At 46.1% G+C, this 18,212-nt stretch overlaps 1 protein-coding gene across 2 annotated transcripts; it reads right to left on the bottom strand.

Moving 5' to 3' along the window:
- Positions 1–8,090: 8,090 nt before the first annotated feature.
- On the bottom strand, positions 8,091–16,653 carry C1R (complement C1r). Of its 2 annotated transcripts, none has more exons than XM_027594123.2 (11): positions 15,850–15,965; positions 15,529–15,757; positions 14,041–14,233; positions 13,353–13,499; positions 13,055–13,251; positions 12,651–12,798; positions 12,423–12,544; positions 11,328–11,406; positions 10,800–10,955; positions 9,444–9,518; positions 8,091–8,974 (listed from the first exon to the last, which is right to left on the bottom strand). In XM_027594123.2, the coding sequence occupies exons 1-11, from the start codon at positions 15,873–15,875 to the stop codon at positions 8,205–8,207; spliced, it is 2,142 nt and encodes a 713-aa protein (XP_027449924.1). In that variant the 5' UTR covers positions 15,876–15,965; the 3' UTR covers positions 8,091–8,204. The 2 variants fall into 2 exon arrangements, with proteins under 2 accessions (XP_027449924.1, XP_027449925.1); XM_027594124.1 differs by lacking the exon at positions 15,850–15,965 and adding an exon at positions 16,485–16,653 and having other exon boundaries at positions 8,205–8,974.
- Between the last annotated feature and the right edge of the window lie 1,559 nt (positions 16,654–18,212).

The raw sequence follows: 18,212 nt of genomic DNA, 5'->3' as shown, positions 1-18,212 counted from the left end.
GTATTTTATTCTTTTTGATGCTATTGTAAATAAGATTGTTTTCTTAATTTCTGATAGTTTGTTGTTAGTGTATAGAAACAGAACTGATTTTTGTATATATTGATTTTATATCCTGCAAACTTACTGAATTTATTTGTTAGTTCTAACAATTTTATTTTGGTGGGATTTTTATGATTTTTAAATATAATTTCATGTCATCTGCAAATAGAGACAGTTTTACTTCTTCCTTTCCAGTATGAATTCCTTTTATTTCTTTTTCTTGCCTGATTGCTGTGGCTAGGACTTCTAGTACTATGTTGAATAAAAGTGGTGAGAGTGGGCATCTTTGTCTTGTTCATGATTTTAGAGGAAAAGCATTCAGATTTTCACTGTTTAGTACGATGTTAGCTATGGGTTTGTCCTATATGGCCTTTGTTATTTTGAGGTACATTCCCTCTATACCCAGTTTGAGAGTTTTTATCATGAAATGATGTTGAATTTTGTTAATGCTTTTTCTGCATCTATTGAGATGATTATATGATTTTTATCCTTCATTTTGTTAATGTGGTGTATTCCACTGATTTGTGGATGTTGACTTATCCTTGCATCCCTGTAATAAATCCCACTTGATCATGGTGTGTAATCCTTTTAATGTACTGTTGAATTTGGTTTGTTAATATTTTGTTGAGGATTTTGACATCTCTGTTCATCAGGGATCTTGGTCTGAACTTTTCTTGTACTGTCTTGTCTGGCTTTGGTATCAGGGTAATGCTGGCTTCATAAAATGAGTTTGGAACTGTTCCCTCCTCTTCTATTTTTGGAAGAGTTTGAGAAGGATTGGTGTTAATTTTCTTTAAATGTTTGGCAAAATTCATCAGTGAAGACTTTTGGTCTAGGACTTTTGTTTGTTGGAAGGTTTTTGATTACCAATTCAATCTCTTTACTAGTAATTGGTATATTCATATTTTCTATTTCCTCATGATTCAGTCTTGGTAGATTGTATATTTATAGGAATTTATCCATTTCTTCTTAGGTTGTCCAATTTGTTGCCAGATATTGTTTACAGTAGTCTGTTATGATCCTTTGTATTTGTATGGCATCAGTTGTAATATCTCCTCTTTCATTTATAATTTTATTTATTTGAGTCTTCTCTCTTTTTTTCTTAGTAAATCTCGCTAAAGGTTTGTTTGTTTTGCTTCTTTTCAAAAAACCAGCTCCTAGTTTCTTGGTAAATCTAGCTAAAGGTTTGTCTTTTTTGTTTATCTGTTCAAAAAACCAGCTCCTAGTTTCATTTTCTATTGCCTTTTTAGTTTCTATTTTATTTATTTCTGCTCTGATCTTTGTTATTTTCTCCCTTCAACTAACTTCAGGCTTAGTTTATTTTTCTTTTTCTAGTTCGTTGAGGTATAAAGTTAGGTTGTTTACTTGAGACCTTTTTTGTTTCTTAATGTAGGCATTTATTGCTATGAACTTCCCTCTTAGGGAATGTTCTGTGTATATATGTGTGAGATACTATTATAGACAAACTGAGGCTCAGAGAGGTTAAGCAGCTTGCTAAGTTACCATGGGTAGAAAGAGACTAGGCCCCTTGACACAAGAGTGAATTCCCTGAACTAACATACCCTCTTGCAGCTTAGTCAGTTGGTGACTGTCTTTTTCTCCCCCAGCCTCCATTCTATAGGGCCTGACAGTGTGTGACCCCTTGAGCCTCATTACCATGTAGAGACCATTCTCTTCCTTCCTGTGCCCTTCTATGGCTTCAGTATATTCACTTGGCAAAATGAAACCTGCCTCCTCTATGCCTGTATAGGTGCAGCTGAAAGTGGCTGGGGAAAACATACAACCTAACTCACACAACTGTCTTACAAAGGTGAGAACAACCATCTCATTTTAATTCATGACCATGAATCTCAAGTGGACCCTAATGCTCCCAGGCAATCAAAATTCCCTAATCCATTTTTTTCTCTCACTCTCCTTGATGATTATTCATTCCTTCTTCACTCTCCTCAAACCCCCAAATCTTTCATCCACACTCTCAGCCAATAACCTTATTTTCTACTTCACCAAGACAAATGAAGAATTAGAAAACACCTATGGAAATACCAGCATCTTATAATCTGCTTGCCTATCTGTTAGCATAGATAATGAATCCATGCTTCCAACCAGATTCTGTCTCTCTCCCACTTTCACTGGCTATCATCATTTCCCCTCTCTATTATGTAATTCCCATCAGGCTCTACCCTTCTCTTGACTCCAGTTCTTCCAATAGCTTGCCCTGTTTCTTTGTTCCCTCTTGCAGCAAATTCCTTAAAATAATTGATTTTGTCTCGAGTTCTTCTTCCACTCTCTCTCCAACTCCAGTCTGGCTTTTGCCCCCATCATTCCACCAAACTGCTTTTCTGGCTCTCCAGTGACCTTGGCATTGTTCTATCCCAGGATCAACCCTGTCTTCATCTTGACCTATCAGTGGCATTTGCTCAGTCAATTAATTGATCACTCCTTCGCCTTGATGCATTTTCTTTCCTTGGGTTCAAAATTCTAAGCTCTACAGGTTTTCCTCCCACTTCAGTGGTCACTGTCTTAGTCAGCTCAGGCTGCTATGATGAAATATTATAGACTGGGTGGCTTAACCAATATCTCACAGTTTTGGAAGCTCAGAAGTCCAAGATCAAGGTGCTGGCAGATTCTGTTTTGGTGAGGTCCCTCCTCCTGGCTCGCAGACAGCTGTCGTACTGTGTGCTCACGTGGCCTTTTCTCGGTGCCTATGTGTGGAGAGAGATCTTCGCTTTCTTATCCCACCCTCATGAACTCATCTAGGCCTAATTACTTCCTAAGGACCTCAACTCTGAATACAATCCTGTTTGGAGTTAGGGCTTCAACATATGAATTTTGAGATTCACATTTATTCTTTAACCGTCACAATTTCTGAGCCTCCTTAGGCTGATTTTTCCTGTTCTCCCAGACTTTTATAATGGCATTCCTCAGGGCATAGGCATTGGTTCTTTTCTCTTCTCTATCAATCTTCACTCCCTTGGTGGCTTCATTCGACCTGTGGCTTTAAACACCCATCTATATACCTACCAATGACTCCAAACTTTGCATTTTTAGCTTAGACCTGTCCACTCAACCCCAAATTTATACAGCAAGCAGCATATTCAGCATCTCTTTTTGGGTGTCTGGTGGACATTTATTTAATTTTCTGAACACACATGATGAAGTTATAGCAATTGTTTTAATGTCCAGTCTTCTAATTCTTACATATGTCAGTTTTTGCTTGGTTTTGATGAATTTTTCTTCTCATTATGGATCATATTTTCCTGCTCCTTTGTATGCCTCATATCCTTTGATTGGTTGCCAGACTTTGTGAATTTTATCTTGTTGGGTGCTGGATATTTTTGTAATTCTATAAATATTCTGGAGCGCTGTTTTGGGACTCAGTGAAGTTACTTAGAAACAGTTTGATCCTTTTGGGTCTTGCTTTTAACATTTGTTAGATAGGACCAGAGCAACATTTAATTACTAGGGCTAATTGTTCCCTACCACTAAAGGCAAGACCTTTCTGCATTCTCTACCTAATGCCCCATGAATTCAGTCTGGCTGGTAGGATCAGGCACTTTTCCTAGCCTTGTTGATTGTCTGCTACTGTTCCATATGATCGTGTCATACAGCTTTTTTCTCTATCCTTGAATAATTTTCTCACATATGGGTGAGAAAATTGTAGGGCTCTTCTGCAGATCTCTGGAGTTCTCTCTTTGTGGCTTTCTTCTCTATGATCCTCAGTTCTGTGAATTTCAATAGCCTTGGTCTCCCTGCACTTTTGGCTCAACCCAGGGAGTCATCTAAGTGTTACCTGGGTTTCTCCTTCCAGTACCTCAGTGTGGAAACTCTCTCAAGGCAGTAAGCTGGGGCAATCATAGGGCAACCATTGTCCTTTGTTACTTGAAATTTAATGTCTCAAGAATTATTGTTTCATATATTTGATGTTTTTGTTGTTGTTGCTGTTGTTTGTTGTTTCAGGAGGGTGGGTAAATCTAATTCCTATTACTCCATCTTGGCCCTATTCTAATAGGCATCTGAAATTCAACATGTGCAAAAGGGACCTCCTTATGTTTTTCATCAGACCTGCTCCTTTTGTAATCTTCTGCATCTAGTTGACTTCTCTCTTTTTCTCATTCAGCTCTCTCCAGTATATTTTCCATCAGGAAACTTACTGGTTCCTCCTGCAAATTTTATCCATAATATGACTACTTTACATTACTTCCACTGCTACCACTTTGTCTGAGCTACCATCACTTCTTGCCTGGATTATCGTAATTGCTTCCTAACTGGTCCTTTTTATGCCCTTTCCCACCTGCAATCTGACCTCAATTCAGCAGCCAGAGTGAGCCTTTGAAAATGTAAGTTCACACTATTCTGCATCAGCTGCCTCTGCAATTCTCTAATGGATCAAACATATTCTTGCCTCAGGACCTTTGCATGAGCTGTTTTCTCTTCCTGGAATGCCTTTTCTTAGATCTCTGAATATCTTTTTTTTTAAAGATTTTATTTATTTATTTGACAGAGAGCACAAGCAGGGGGAGCAGGAGAAGGAGAGGGAGAAGCAGGCTCCACACTGAGCAGGGAGCCCGATGTAGGGCTCGATCGCAGGACCCTGGGATCATGACCCAAGCAGAAGGCAGATGCTTAACCATCTGAGCCACCCAGGCGCCCCTAGATCTCTGAATATCTAAATTCCTTCAATCTTTGCCAAATGTCCACCTTCTCAATGAGGTTACCCTTTTGAATTTTTTTTAAAATTAAAGAATATCTTAATAGAGCTCTATTTCTCTATTTTTTGACTAGATAATGCATCTGCATGACTCAAAATTTGAAAGATCAAAAGAGTATAGAGTAATAACTTTTATTCTTACTACTGCCCTCCCTTAGAAACCACCATTGTTTCTTGTATATCTTTCCAGCAATATTTTATGCTTATAAAAGCAATGTATACCCACTCCTCTTTTATATAGTAGTATTTTATACACACTGTCCTGCTTTTTATGTTTTTCATTTAGAGATTGAATGGCTACATTGTATTTCATTATTTGGATATTCCATAATATAACTGAAACTTTGGTACCAGACCTTTCAGAATTCAAGATTCTAATGCTTTGCTATCATATGCAATGCTTCAATGACTAGCCTTGTACCTATGTCATTTATCTTATTGAGAATATCTGTGAGAAAAATTCCTAGAAGTGGAATTGCTGGGTCAGAGGCATGTGCATTTGTGGTTTTGATTGCATGTTGCCAAATTCCTCTTTACAGAGTTTGTACCGTTCACATTCCAACAAGTAACACATGAGTGACTGTTCTCTCTACATCTTCACCAACAGAGTATATTATCATTGCCAATCTTACAGCTAAAAAGATGGTGTCTTAATTTAAGTATTTTCTTTTCTGTGAGTTAGCTTAAGCCCCAAAGCTCAACCTTAATTTGTATTTTCTTTTCTGATGTCTATTCCTAGGACATTGGTTTTAGCCTTATTTTTTTTTTTTGTTCCGGTGCACTTGAAGGATAAGCTGCATAAGACTTTGGAGGAAGGGCATAGGGACCAGGAGGATTAAAGCAGTCACTGGACTCTGCTGGGGTCACCTTTGAAGACTACAATAAGGACAAAGGACTCAGAATCTTAACTTTGCCGGGAACCTTAGAAATAGTTCAATATTTTCATTTTCGTTTCAGTTTCTGTTCTCACCACCTCTGGCTCCTTCCCCCGCTCCATTCCCATCTCCATTGGAATCCTGGAGGTGCTTCACTTCCGAAAAACACTAAATTACTGAAATCAGCGTGTGCTCCTCAAACACACTGCATACCACTTGCGGATGCTTTTGTGTAGAGTATACAAGAAAATGTTTTCCCGTCATTTCTGCCATGTCCGCAATCCTGAAGTCTACAATCCTGACATCTGAAGTGCTCTTAAAAACTGAGTGTTTTTTTTTTTTAAAGATTTATTTATTTATTTTGAGAGAGTGAGAATGAGTACATGAGAGGGGGGAGGGTTAGAGGGAGAAGCAGGCTCCTCGCTGAGCAGGGAGCCCGATGCGGGACTCGACCCTGGGACTCCAGGATCTGACCTGAGCTGAAGGCAGTCGCTTAACTGACTGAGCCACCCAGGCGCCCAAAAAACTGAGAGTGTTTTAATAGTTTGGCACCAAAAGTTATGCAGTGGCAAAACCTGACCTGAAGGGTAGCTATTTAGAGTCTTTATCTATCTCATATACTGTGAATATTAAAATGTTTTTCAGAAGAGTTATTCCTCTGTTTTGTTGCCTTAGAATGCTGCCCTAGACCCTGCTGGGGACATCACATAATAGACAGTATGTTACATTTCTGAAACCTGTAAGGTCTTGAATACTAAAGGCATTTGGCCCTGAGAGTGTCCGATAAGGGACTGTGGACCTGCATTTGGACTTAAAAATTCTCATTACTTGGAAAAGGCTTTAACTCTGCACTGGTCTTTTAATTTTTTACTTATTTTTATTTTTTATTATTTTAAAAATATTTTATTTATTTGTTGTTTTTTTTTGTTTGTTTGTATGTTTAGAGAGAGAGAGCATAAGCAGGGGGAGGGGCAGAGGGAGAGACAGAATCTCCAGCAGACTCTGTGCTGAGCGTGAAGCCCGATGTCGGGCTTGACCTCAAGACCCTGAGATTATGCCCTGAGCCGAAACCAAGAGTCAGATGGTCAACTGACTGAGCTACCAGGTGTCCCTGCATTGGTCTTTTTAAATTCAAGCCTGTGTATGTCAGTTCATGTAAAGTTGTTCAAACAAGTCCAGAAGAGTCAGTTGTTTAATAACATGATAATATTCTATTATAAATACCTACAATGCTTATCCTAAGTTTTGGGTCCTTCTCTGACCTTTAAATGTGCCTCAAGTAATACAATTATTTGAAAATATTGTTAATCTTTCAACTTGGAAACAAAAATTTCATACCACTCCTCTCTTACAGAATATTTAGAGGGGTGCCTGACTGGCTCAGTCAGTAGAGCATCTAACTCTTGATCTCAGAGTTGTGAGTTTGAGCTCCACACTGTGTGTAGAGGTTACTTAAATAAAATCTTTAAAAAAAAAAGAAATATTTAGAGATTGGAAAGTGAACTTTTTAAAAAGAACCTGTTATATTTGCAACTACCTGCGTGGGAAAATCAGGATTTTCTTCATATCGTACAATCAAAACAAAATTAGAAATAAATTGTTATTGGGGCACCTGGGTGGCTCAGTCAGTTGGGCACCTGCCTTTGGCTCAGGTCATGATCCCAGAGTCCTGGGATCTAGCTCATTGGGGATTCCGCTTCTCCCTCTGCCCCTCACCCTGCTCTAGTGCTCTCTCTCTCACTCTCTCTCTCTCAAATAAATAAATAAAATCTTTTAAAAAAAGAAATAGTTATCTACAATCCTCATTAAACATGTGTGCATAAACTTTTTTGTTATTTCCTTCCTATTTTTTTTTTTTAAGTAGGCTCCACACCCAATGTGGAGCCCAACGCAGGGCTTGAACTCACAACCCTGAGGTCAAGACCTGAGCTGAGATCAAGAATTGGATGCTTAACTGACTGGCCCATCCAGGTGCCCCTGCCTTCCTATTTTAAATACGATCTTACTAAATATTTTTATATCAATTGGATACTGTTTTTAACTCATTTTGCACACTGGAATTTCTTTCTTTTTTTTTTTTTTTAAAGATTTTATTTGTTTATTTGAGAGAGAGGGAGAGAGAGCATGTACGCCCAAGCGTGGGGAGAGGCAGGCAGAGGGAGAAGCGGACTCCCTGCTCCCTGATGTGGGACTCAATCCCAGGACCCAGGGATCGTGACTTGAGCAGAAGGCAGATGCTTAACCTCCTGAGCCACCCAGGCATCGCAAGCACACTGGAATTTCTCACAAGATTTTATTTAGAAAGAGTTTCAATTATCCAATGGTACAAAAATGGAAGAGAACAATGATAAGTAGAGATTGTAGAATATATCTTCTGTAATCCTTAGAGGAAAGAAAGGTGACTTTTGGGTTGTTTTAGGTGACAAACAGGGATGGGGTTATAGAAAAGAGCATTTATTTCACACGGGTTTTTTCTGCATCAGTGATTTTAATATGGATTCTTAGTGGTTATCAATAACTGGTCAGATAATTTTTTTTTTTTTTGCACTGCTCTCTGGATTCTGCCCTAGTGAATTCTGGGCTCAGTCCTCCCCCTCCATCTCCTTCTTGATCCAGTCCACATAGTTGAGTAATTTGGTGTAGAAGCCATAGCCCCTGCTGCACCCGATGCCCCAGGAGACTATGCCCGTGGCCACCCAGCGATCATTGTTCTCATCCTTCACTGCAAAGACCCCTCCGCTATCCCCCTGACAGGCGTCCTGCTTTAGAGACGGGTCCCCAGCACAGAACATGTTTTGAGAAAACACATCGTTCCTCTTATTTTTCCGGAGCCAGTTCTCACATGCCTCTCGCTTAGCTACGGGCAGACGGATAAACTTGAGGTCATAAGAAAGCCTCTCCTCCATTATCCCAAAGCCACTGACATAGCCCATGAGGCCCCTGTCATAGAAGGTCTCGTTGTCAGGGAGGCAGATGGGGAGGAGGTTGGGGCCCAGGGTGACACTATTTTCCAGCTCCAAGAGGGCAATGTCCCCCTCAAAATTGTGGGACTCATCCTGGTGGTAGTCTGGGTGGATGCTGACCCTGCGGACAGGGTGGTTTGCTAGTTTTGTGATCTCTTCCACGCTTACGTGGCCCAGGAACACATCCACGGTGGCATTGCCTTGTGCTTCATGATCCTTGGGGTAGAGGGTGTGGGCAGCTGTGAGGATCCAGCGGTCGCCCAGCAGGGCTCCACCCCCTCGCCCATAGATGTTGGTGAAGGCCTGCCAGGGGAAGTTGCCCAACTTGGCTTTTTGCCCTCCAATGATGCGCTGCTTCTGTTCCACAGGGTGGACGGGTTTCCCACACACTGGAGAGGAGAGACAGGGAAGGCAAGGACAAGTCAGGCCGGGCCCACCCTCTTCCCTTCTGTGGTCAGTCAGTTCCCCCTATAGCCCCTCTTTTCGCTCTGGGCTCTTTCTTCTTTCTCCTCCCATTCCCACACCCGCTGTCTTTGGTCTTTTGTCAGCCTCTTCTTGTTCTTTTTATTTCTTCCTGGGGGGTTTTCTTGCTCTTTTTATTCCCTGACTTCCCATCTGTGAAGCTTTTTCTCAGTGAAAAGGCAGGAATGCCAGGCCTGACTCTGGTTCTCTGGGTTCTTCTCTCCCTTTCTCCTGGAATATCTCCTCCCCTCTCCCCCTTACTCTTTTTGTCTATTTTTGACCTCAAGCTGGAGTGTCTCTCCATTCACTTTGTCTTCATTCTCTGTGCATGCTTTTCCTGAGGCTCTGCAGGGCTGCAAAATGCACTGGGGATGGCCCCGGAGGGCTTCCTCTCACCTGGCAAACACCGAGGAAGCTTCGATCCTTCCCACTCATTCTTCCAAATGCCCTCGGCCGTGCAGGTATAGGCCCCTGAGGGAAGAGGGGGCTATGATCAGGCTGGGAGGTGGTGGACATGGGAAACCAACAAGCACTGAATGTGCGGGATGGGGAGACGGGAGATTCGGAACCAACAAGGACAAGGATCAAAGGGAAAGGTTCAAATACATAAGGATGGACTATCAAAAGTGTGGGGAGGGGAGAGGCTCCCTACATATATTTTTGTTCTAGTGTTCAGTGAAAAAATCAGAATACTTAACTCTATGCTTGATGTGATCCCTATTTGTGAAAGTAGACATAAAAACTGGAAGGAACATATGAAAATCTTATCGGTGATTGCATCTTGGTAGTGGGATAGTAGATGATAATGGTAGCTACATGCTCTGATTGCTGACAGTGCACCATGCTTGTTGCGAAGCACTTTGTCTATATTATTTCATTTAAACACCACAGTGACACTTTCAGGGATGCATTATTATCCTCATTTTTTTGGATGAGGAACCTGAGCTTAAATAATCTGCACAGGGTCACATAACTTCTAAGTTCCAGAACCAAGATGCAAACTGAAGACTGTCTGACTTCAAAGCCAAGCTCTTAAATAATACCATATAATCTATATATAAGATTTTTTTTCTTTTTTCTTTTTGAAGTTTCAAATCTACGAAGCATGTGATTTATTTCATTTTAAAGAAAATTTTTGAAGATGAGTTTGAGAGTCATTTATTGCAAAAGAAATCACAACATAGTAGCCTGAGGGGTATGTGGGGAGAATGTTGGGGAAGTCCCACATAGCTGTAGTGTAGTGGTGGCGGTGGTGGTGATGGTGGAGGTGGAGGTGGGGATTGGTCATGATGGTGGTGTGGCGATGATGATGATGATGGTGGTGGAGGTGGGGATGGTGGTAATGATGGTGGTGGTGGTGGGGTGGTGGTGTTGGTGGTGGTAGAGGTGGGGGTTGGTCATGATGGTGGTGGTGTTGGTGGTGGTAGAGGTGGGGGTTGGTCATGATGGTGGTGGTGTTGGTGGTGGTAGAGATGGGGACGATGGTGGTGCTTGCGGGGGTGGCAGTAGTAACGGTCATGGTGGTGGTGAGAGGGAGCTGACTGTTGATGAAATTTAAGACTTTCTTTGTATCAGCTCAGGTGCCTCCTTCAACCCTACTAGATGCCTCTTGGCACTGTACTTTAGGCCCCTGAAGCCAATGTCCAGGGCAGATACCTCAATATGTATCCCCTAGGGATTATGTTGGAAAAATCTCAGAAGATGTCTTGAGAAGATGGAAGGGAGAAGGCTGCCATTTGCATGGGTCCCTACCTCGCGCGGTCTCGCTGATGCCGCCTCTGGTATGCATCTTGTAATATGGCTCCTGGCAGTAGTACTGGATACGGGCCTGGTAGGTGTTCACCCCCTTTGTGGTGGCGTAATTGAAGGCCCCGTTATTCAGGCTTCGGGGTGGCCCACAGTCCCTGACTTGGAGAGAACACAGGGCCGTATGAGAGCTGAGAGTAACGGTCCTGGAACGTCAGCGGGAAGAACCCGAGTTTTCTGCCCATAGAACAGGTTGAGAACCTTAGGGAAATACGGTCAGTGGGGGAGGCACTTGTGAAGGATGGGAACTAGATGGAGTGAAATTCAGTTCTGGGTAGAGCCCACCAACACTGCTCATTTGAGGGTTGACTGGTTCCTGAGGTGGGCCATAAGGCTTCAAGGGACAAGTGAGGGGGAGGGTGTTTGGGGAGAGGCTTAGTCCACATCCTCTCTTCCTGCCACAGCCTAGGTCTCCATGGCTGGGGTGGTGGTGGGAGCTCCCCAGGGGCAGACACCTGCTGAGTTGTGACTTACTCTTGCACCTGGGCATGGCACGATGCCAGGTGCCATCATCCTGACAGACAGCTGTGAAGGAGAGCAGCGCCTGGTTTCCCTGTTTGAGAAGAGGCAGAGAGAGGTAGAGGTATCATTAACACAAAGAGGCACTTCCTGCCTTTCCCACACTGGAGCAGCAGGGAATGCAAGGCTATCTCTCAGGCTCTCAGACCTCAGCACCCCCATGGATGTGGCTCCTTTGTTCTTCTCAGACCAGAGTTGCATATGGGAGCACTGAATCACACAGCGGAAAGTCAGAGCAAGGGCTGATTGTCAGACCCGATAATCCTCTCTCTAGACTCTTGCCTGCTTCCACTACGGTCCAGCTGATGCCCACAATTTTGTTTTGTTTTATTTTATTTTATTTTATGTAGGCTCCATGCCCAACGTGGGGCTCGAACTCACGACCCTGAGATCTAGAGTCGCATCCTCTACGGACTGGGTCAGCCAGGTGTCCCTGAACCCCACAATTTTAAATTTAGAAAATAACAAGCTTGGTAGCCTCAGGGGTCCCTCCAATTGTATATGTTTTTTAAAATAGCATTTTAGTTTACCAGCTTTTGTGAAATTAACCAATAAAGCCATGGTTTTTCCTGAGCCTGCAAAGCTGAGGACAGGGTGGTGGGCCCAGGGTGAGAACACCATCATGCATAAAAAAGCCCTGGGGCATGAGGTAGGAGATTTGGTTCTAGTCCCTGCTGTTACAAAATCACTGTGATGTTGAGTGAGTCACTCCTTGCACTCCACCCTGCCTTGTCAGTTCTTAAATCCTACCATTATTATGCTAGGCCAGTAGTTCACAAACTTGGCTTCACCTTAGAATCACCTGGGTAGCTGTAAGTAATCCTAGCTGCACTCCTGACCAATGGCATCAGTCTCTTGCAGGGGACCCAGACAACAGTGTTTTTGTTTTCAATGTGTCGTCAAGTGTGAGAGCAGGTAGGCCGGGTGATCTTCCAGCTCAAACATGTGTGAATCCAGCTGGGGCTGAGCCTAAATCTGATGTGAACCTGCCCACCTGAATTGCTCCTAGAGGGCTGGGCCAGCTCTCTCCCGTCAGCCTTGGGCTCTTACCTCCACGAGCTGGTAGCCTTGTTGGCAGGTGGCAATGAAGTAGTCACGGAACTGGTATTGAGGCTGTAGGTTCTGGATGATGGTGAACTTGTCTAGGGTCTGGGGCTGGGGGCACTTGATGACTGTTGGGAGACCAGAGGACATGTTTATATCAGAGCCACTGTCCTTTCGACCCATCTGGTTCTGCCCTGTTGCTGGCCAGTGAGAGAGGCCCCCAGGCAACCTTACTTTCGGTGGTATAATGCAGCTTCCAGCCTCGGCTGTCCCCCGAGTCATCTGTGAAGAACAGCAGATCCACCGCATTGCTGTTGCTGTCGAAGTCAGCAGGTCTTTGCTTCCCACAGAATTCGCCGATGTTCCTCCCGTTGGCATAGATCTGGTGGGGAAGATGGAGAGCCATCTCTCCAATTCAGACACTTTCCCACTGGGCCAGGATGGTGATGGTGGTGGGAATCTGCTTTGTGTGTATGTTTTCAGCTGGAGGAGAAAAGGGATGCCCAGGACCCACTTGCCTAGCCCGTGTGTGGGGTTAGTCATTCCTGTCCCAACTGGCCAGAGGATCTAGCGGGAAGCAGGGATGTGGGGAGGGGAAGGTGAGGAAGGGAGAGTCTTAGGGAGTAAGATGGCTGTACCTGTAGCTGGTCATAGGGGCAGTGTACTTGCTGGTGGTCATCGATCTCAAAAGGCTCCAGGAACTTGAGGTGGAGGGTGAGGCCGCGCTCCACCCGGATGCTGTAGTTGCAACGCAGGTCAGGTGGGTAGGGCTGGGGGTACTCCAGGCTGGTGATGTACCCGGATGGCTCTGTGTACAGCTCACTGCTACACTCGGCTGTGAGAGCAGAGCCGGACGGGGGTCACTGGGGGCTCTCTGGCTGGTCCCGCATGCCCTTGCTCGGTCCCTGCCTCCCTCCCACAGTGCCCCAACCTTACCCTGGCAGGAATGCCTGTCCTTCTGAAGCTCATAACCTGGACGGCAGGAACAGAAGTAGCCACCAACATAGTTGTGACACAGGTGCTGGCACTGGGGCTGGAGATTCTCCTCAACTGAGTTTCGCTGGGAAGCACATTCATCGAGGTCTGGAAGACCCAGAAAGAAGGATTAAATTCCTGCCGGGGACTTCTGTCATGGCTCTGCTCTCAGAGAGGTCAGTCACCAGAGGCCTAAAGACAAAATCATCTCCTGGCCACCTGGAATCATCTCCAGGCCTCTGTCTCTGTCTCTGTCTCTGTCTCTCTTTTTTTTTGGGGGGGGTTGGTGTGGGAAGGGACAGAGGGAGAGGGAGAGAGAGACTCTTAAGCAGGCTCCATACCCAGTGCAGAGCTGGACACGGGGGTCAATCTCATGACCTGAGATCATGACCGGAGCCAAAACCAAGAATCAGACACTTAACTGACTGAGACATGCAGGCACCCCAATTTCAGGCCTCTCTAATGCTTTCTGGGAACTACCCCACGGTGACAGAATCTAGATTGGCAGTCCTCTCTTGGAAAAAGCTCTTTTGAGGGGAAAAAATAAGGAAGGACTGGCTTCCTGCTTCAATGGATTCAAGATTCCCCTTTTCTGGTCCCCATACAACATGCCTAAGGCCAGAAAAAAAGGCACCCGGGGGCCACTCACCCACAGCTTGGTAATAGGCCAGGAAGCCCTTATAGAACATAATGGTGCCATTCTCCTCATTGGAGAAGTCTGTGTGGAAGGTCAGCTGCATCTTGTTCCCTTGAGACATAAATTCCTTTTCTTCTGGGGGGTTGCCCAGTGGAGAACCCACTTGCCCACAGAACCTCCCCAGAGTTTTTTTGTCAGCAGAGATCTGTGGAGAAAGGAAAAAGGGTGGGAAGAAGGGCCGCTGAGGAGACATGTCCTGGGTGGAAGGTCAGCACAAGTCCTCCTCTTGTCCCAAACAGTGAGTTGTGCTCCCCTGCTGGACCAGCTTCCATCTGGTCTCCACCTGCAGGGCTCTGGCTGTTGTAAACTGTCTCTCCACGACTTGCATTCTTTTTGTTCCCCCGGTGACTTCCATCTGTTCCTCTCAGTCTTTGGTGGCTAACTCCTGGCATGTCACCTGTGCCTGGTACAACGCCCCTGCCCTGTTCTCTGTCCCCTGGCATGTTTCAGACCTTCCTTTGTCTCCACCACCTCCCATGCTCATCTTCCACTGGAACCCTGGTTTTCTCCACACAGCCTTTAGCATCCCTTCATTCCTGGAGCCTGGAGTGGTCTGCTTTATTTTCTGTCCAGTTATCCCACCTCACCTTATGCAAACCTTTCACATCCAGCCACCTGCCTCCTGGTATACTCAGCTGAGTGGGAGCCTCTCCAGCCTCTGCACGGGCTAGCATCACCGAGCTTCCCTTATCTCTTTGCTCACAGGGTCTTCAACTCCTCAGAAGTGGAAGACATACTGCCCCCACCGCATCCCTCACCATCCCTGCCACCAAGACCCCTCCCCCGCAACCCTGCAAACTTCTCCAGTCCTCTGGGCTAGAAGACGTATCGTTTTCATGTTATTCTCTCATAACCTCCAGAGGGTCTCCTGGGAATGGTATTTACTGCATGTGTGTAGACTCTACTTGAATCCTGAATCTAGAATCTCATTTTTATTGATATAGAAAGTTGAGACTGGGAAGGCATACTTGGCTGTCACAGAGGTGAGGAGACTGAGCCCATTGACCTTGCTGAGGCTTATGCTTGAACTACCACCACACACGTTTCTCTTCCCCATGTTCCTGTTTAGGAAGGCAGCCACAGTGATATTCTACGTGGAAACAGAGAAACTGAGGCACAGCAGTTTTCCAAAGACTCCCAGCAAGTCAGCCGATGGAGAAGGTTTTTCTGACTCCTATAGGCAGTAAATTTCCTGGAAATGGGGCCTGCACATCCCCTCCTCTGTGTTTCTCCCTTCAGTGCTCACTGAGGGCCTCTAAATCCAGTGGACACCCCATCCCTGGTGTCACCAGACTCTCCGAACTTCACTTGGCCATTAGCTCTTGCAGGGCTGGGGCTGTGTCCATGGGTGGAGAATGCTATCCAGGGTGATTAGAGCACAAGTCCTCAGTTTCCAGAGACACCCAGCTCTCCCTCTGCCCTCCCAACCTGATCCCCTACCTTGACATAGTCATATAAACAGCCTTCAGAAGGCTCCAGGTCAAACTGCCAGAAGATGAGCTTCACCCTGAATCCTGTGGGCACTGTGATCACCGTGGTTTTCTCAAAGTTGCTGGGGTAAGGCTTGGGGTACAGAGGAGAAGTCACCTCCCCAAAGAGCTTCTGCGAAACGGGGATGGAGGCTCCCACGCGGCAGAACAGGATGGGCACCAGGAGGTATAAGAGCCACCTGCCGACAAGAAAGTGGGTGTCTAGTGCTGGAGGGCTGCGGCACCCCTGCCGTTTGGGCAGTGACTGGGGTGGGGGTTGGGATGGTCCTACCGCTCAGCATTTTCCTCTCTGGCCATTCTAGGCCTCGTAGAGATGTTCTAGGTGGGGGTGGTGAAGTGGAGAGCCTGGCCTCTGCAGCCGCTGCATTGGGTGTTCCTCCCCCCGGGGAATGTCCAGTCTAGAGGTCATCGTACTCCCTGCACCTCCCTCCCCATCCTCCTCCCCTGCCCTCTCCCACCACTCCCCTCCCCTTCCTGGAACAGGGCTGGCTTGGGACCAGTTAATGGAGGGCGACGGTTTCCAGTCATGGCTCTCTGATGGGGCTCCCAAAGGCTCAGCAAAGGCCTCTGGGAGAAACGGCCTATGGTATATGGAGTCATGCACAGAGCACACCTCTCCTGGGCACAGTGGGTCCCTTCATCTTGCTGCTCCCCTGCCATGAGTTAGGAGGAAGAAGGGAACATGGCCATCGCCTCATGGGTCTAAGGTCTCTTCCTCAGGAGGAGGGATGGTGGGGTATGTGTTTGCGTAGGCACGTGTGTGCTTCCGGGAATAGGTAAGGAATATGGGGAGGGAGGGGCGTTCTGGTCCCCCTGAATGAATTTGGGAGCAGGGTTGCCTCTCATGCCCAGGATTCTCTCCTCTGGCTTCTCCCACCCTCCGAGGGCCGCATCAGCCTTACTCACATTTCTCAAGGCTTGTTTTTGGATCCTGGACTCTCCTGACAGCGTCTTCATCCACTCTGTGTTGAGGGAGAGAGCGGTCATGCAGGGGAGGCAAGGGGGAGGGAATGACTGTAGAGGGGAAGGAGGGGACCATTCCCGGAGGAATGTTGTAGGGAATGAACTATTTGCATAAACAAAACGAAAAAAAATCTGTTTCCAGTTTAATGTAGTTTTGGTTTTGAAATCCCCGATGGTGGTGCCACCTGCTGGCGTGCCTGGGGAAGGGCTGAAGAGATGGGCCCGAGTTTTCAGAAGGGAGAAAGCCTTTGGGTGGAAGCCCAGACTTCTTGGTTTCTTAAATCTGATCTGAATTCTCCCTTTCTTCAGGGACTGCTGCTGTGTTTACAAGGTCCCGACGCCAAAGGCAACTGAAATCGCAGTTAAGGGGCGACTCTCTTTTCTGCAGTGCCCTGTTCCATTAATCCGGTTCTTCCTGCCCTTACTCACCTGGGAATGGCCAGGCTTTTAATGTCCAGGATGGTGTGACAGGAACCACGAGGCGGAGAGGGCATGGCAGGAGTGGACAGAAGAGAACGGAGTTTGGTTGCACTGGGGCCCCAGCCTCCTTTCCCCATGAATGACACTTAAACACAGGACACGGGGTGCTTAGGTCAGGGTGACCCTACAGCAGCACTAGGGTCTGTCTTAAGACCCTTCTTCCTCACTTCAGTGAACTCAGACTTGCCCGTGAACTTGGCTCTTAGAGAGGCAAGGGAAGCTGAGCGAGGGTAGAGACATCCTGTTCTTCTCGGCATTTGGTCAAGCGTTTGAACCCCTGAGAGTCACGGTTGCCTAGGACTAGGCAGACAGTATGTCTGCGCACCAACAGTGACTTGGTCTTTTCTGAAAGAAAGTAGGCCCCTGGGAGGGAGGGAGGTTTTGTCTCTCCTGTGTTCCAGGCCATAGTCTCCTAATTTAAAAGTTTGCTCGCTGTGGAAGCCTTTCTTCCTCAACTCTCCAGGGCTCAAATACCCTATGGCGTTCGATTCCAGAGGGAGGCTCAGGCAGAGCTGGCCTCCGAGTCGTGGGCCTTTGTAGTCTATCCTGCTTGTTTCTCCAATTGGATTAAACCCTCTTTCCCTCCACCCACCTACCCCCTCATTCATCCATGTATGGACTACCTACTTAATATGCCAGGGACTTTCCCAAGCAATGGATTGCAAGGACTCACAAAGATGGGGCAGTTCACCATTAGGCAATGACCAAGTCCTCACTGAGTGTGGTTAGAGAGCAGGTAGGTACAGGGAGATGTGAAGTCAACCAAGGTGTGGAGGGTTCCTCCAGCAGGCCTAAATGTCAGAGCTGAGGAGCGAATCTGATGGCAGGGCTGATCCATGATCTAATCCCTGACATGACCCATGACCTTGTCAGGTCAGAAAAGACGAAAGACAGAGGCGAAGCATAAGGACTAGATGAGGAGACGAGGAAGAAGGGGAATTTTTTTTTTTTAAAAGATTTTATTTATCTATTTGTCAGAGAGAGAGCTCACAAGCAGGGGGAGCAGCAGGCAGAAGGAGAAGCAGGCTCCCGCTGAGTAGGGAGCCCGATGCGGGACGCGATCCCAGGACCCTGGGATCATGACTTGAGCCGAAGGCAGACGCTTAACGACTGAGCCACCCAGGTGCCCCAAGAAGGGGAGTCTTGTCTAGCAAATTGCACATTAGCATTTTGACAACACTGTGTGCGTGC

This window comes from Zalophus californianus, chromosome 9 (assembly GCF_009762305.2).
Source record: "Zalophus californianus isolate mZalCal1 chromosome 9, mZalCal1.pri.v2, whole genome shotgun sequence".
NCBI lineage: Eukaryota > Metazoa > Chordata > Mammalia > Carnivora > Otariidae > Zalophus > Zalophus californianus.
This window is presented reverse-complemented; position numbering and strand designations above follow the sequence as displayed.

What these genes read in the sequence shown, in the direction of transcription:
- C1R (XM_027594123.2), bottom strand. Translation starts at nt 15,875, where the DNA reads ATGGCCAGAGAGGAAAATGCTGAGCG. An exon ending in GTTTATATGACTATGTCAAG is followed by an intron (nt 14,234 to 15,528) that starts GTAGGGGATCAG and finishes CTTTCTCCACAG; the next exon opens with ATCTCTGCTGACAAAAAAAC. An exon ending in GCTGCATTATACCACCGAAA is followed by an intron (nt 12,545 to 12,650) that starts GTAAGGTTGCCT and finishes GTCTCCCAACAG; the next exon opens with TCATCAAGTGCCCCCAGCCC.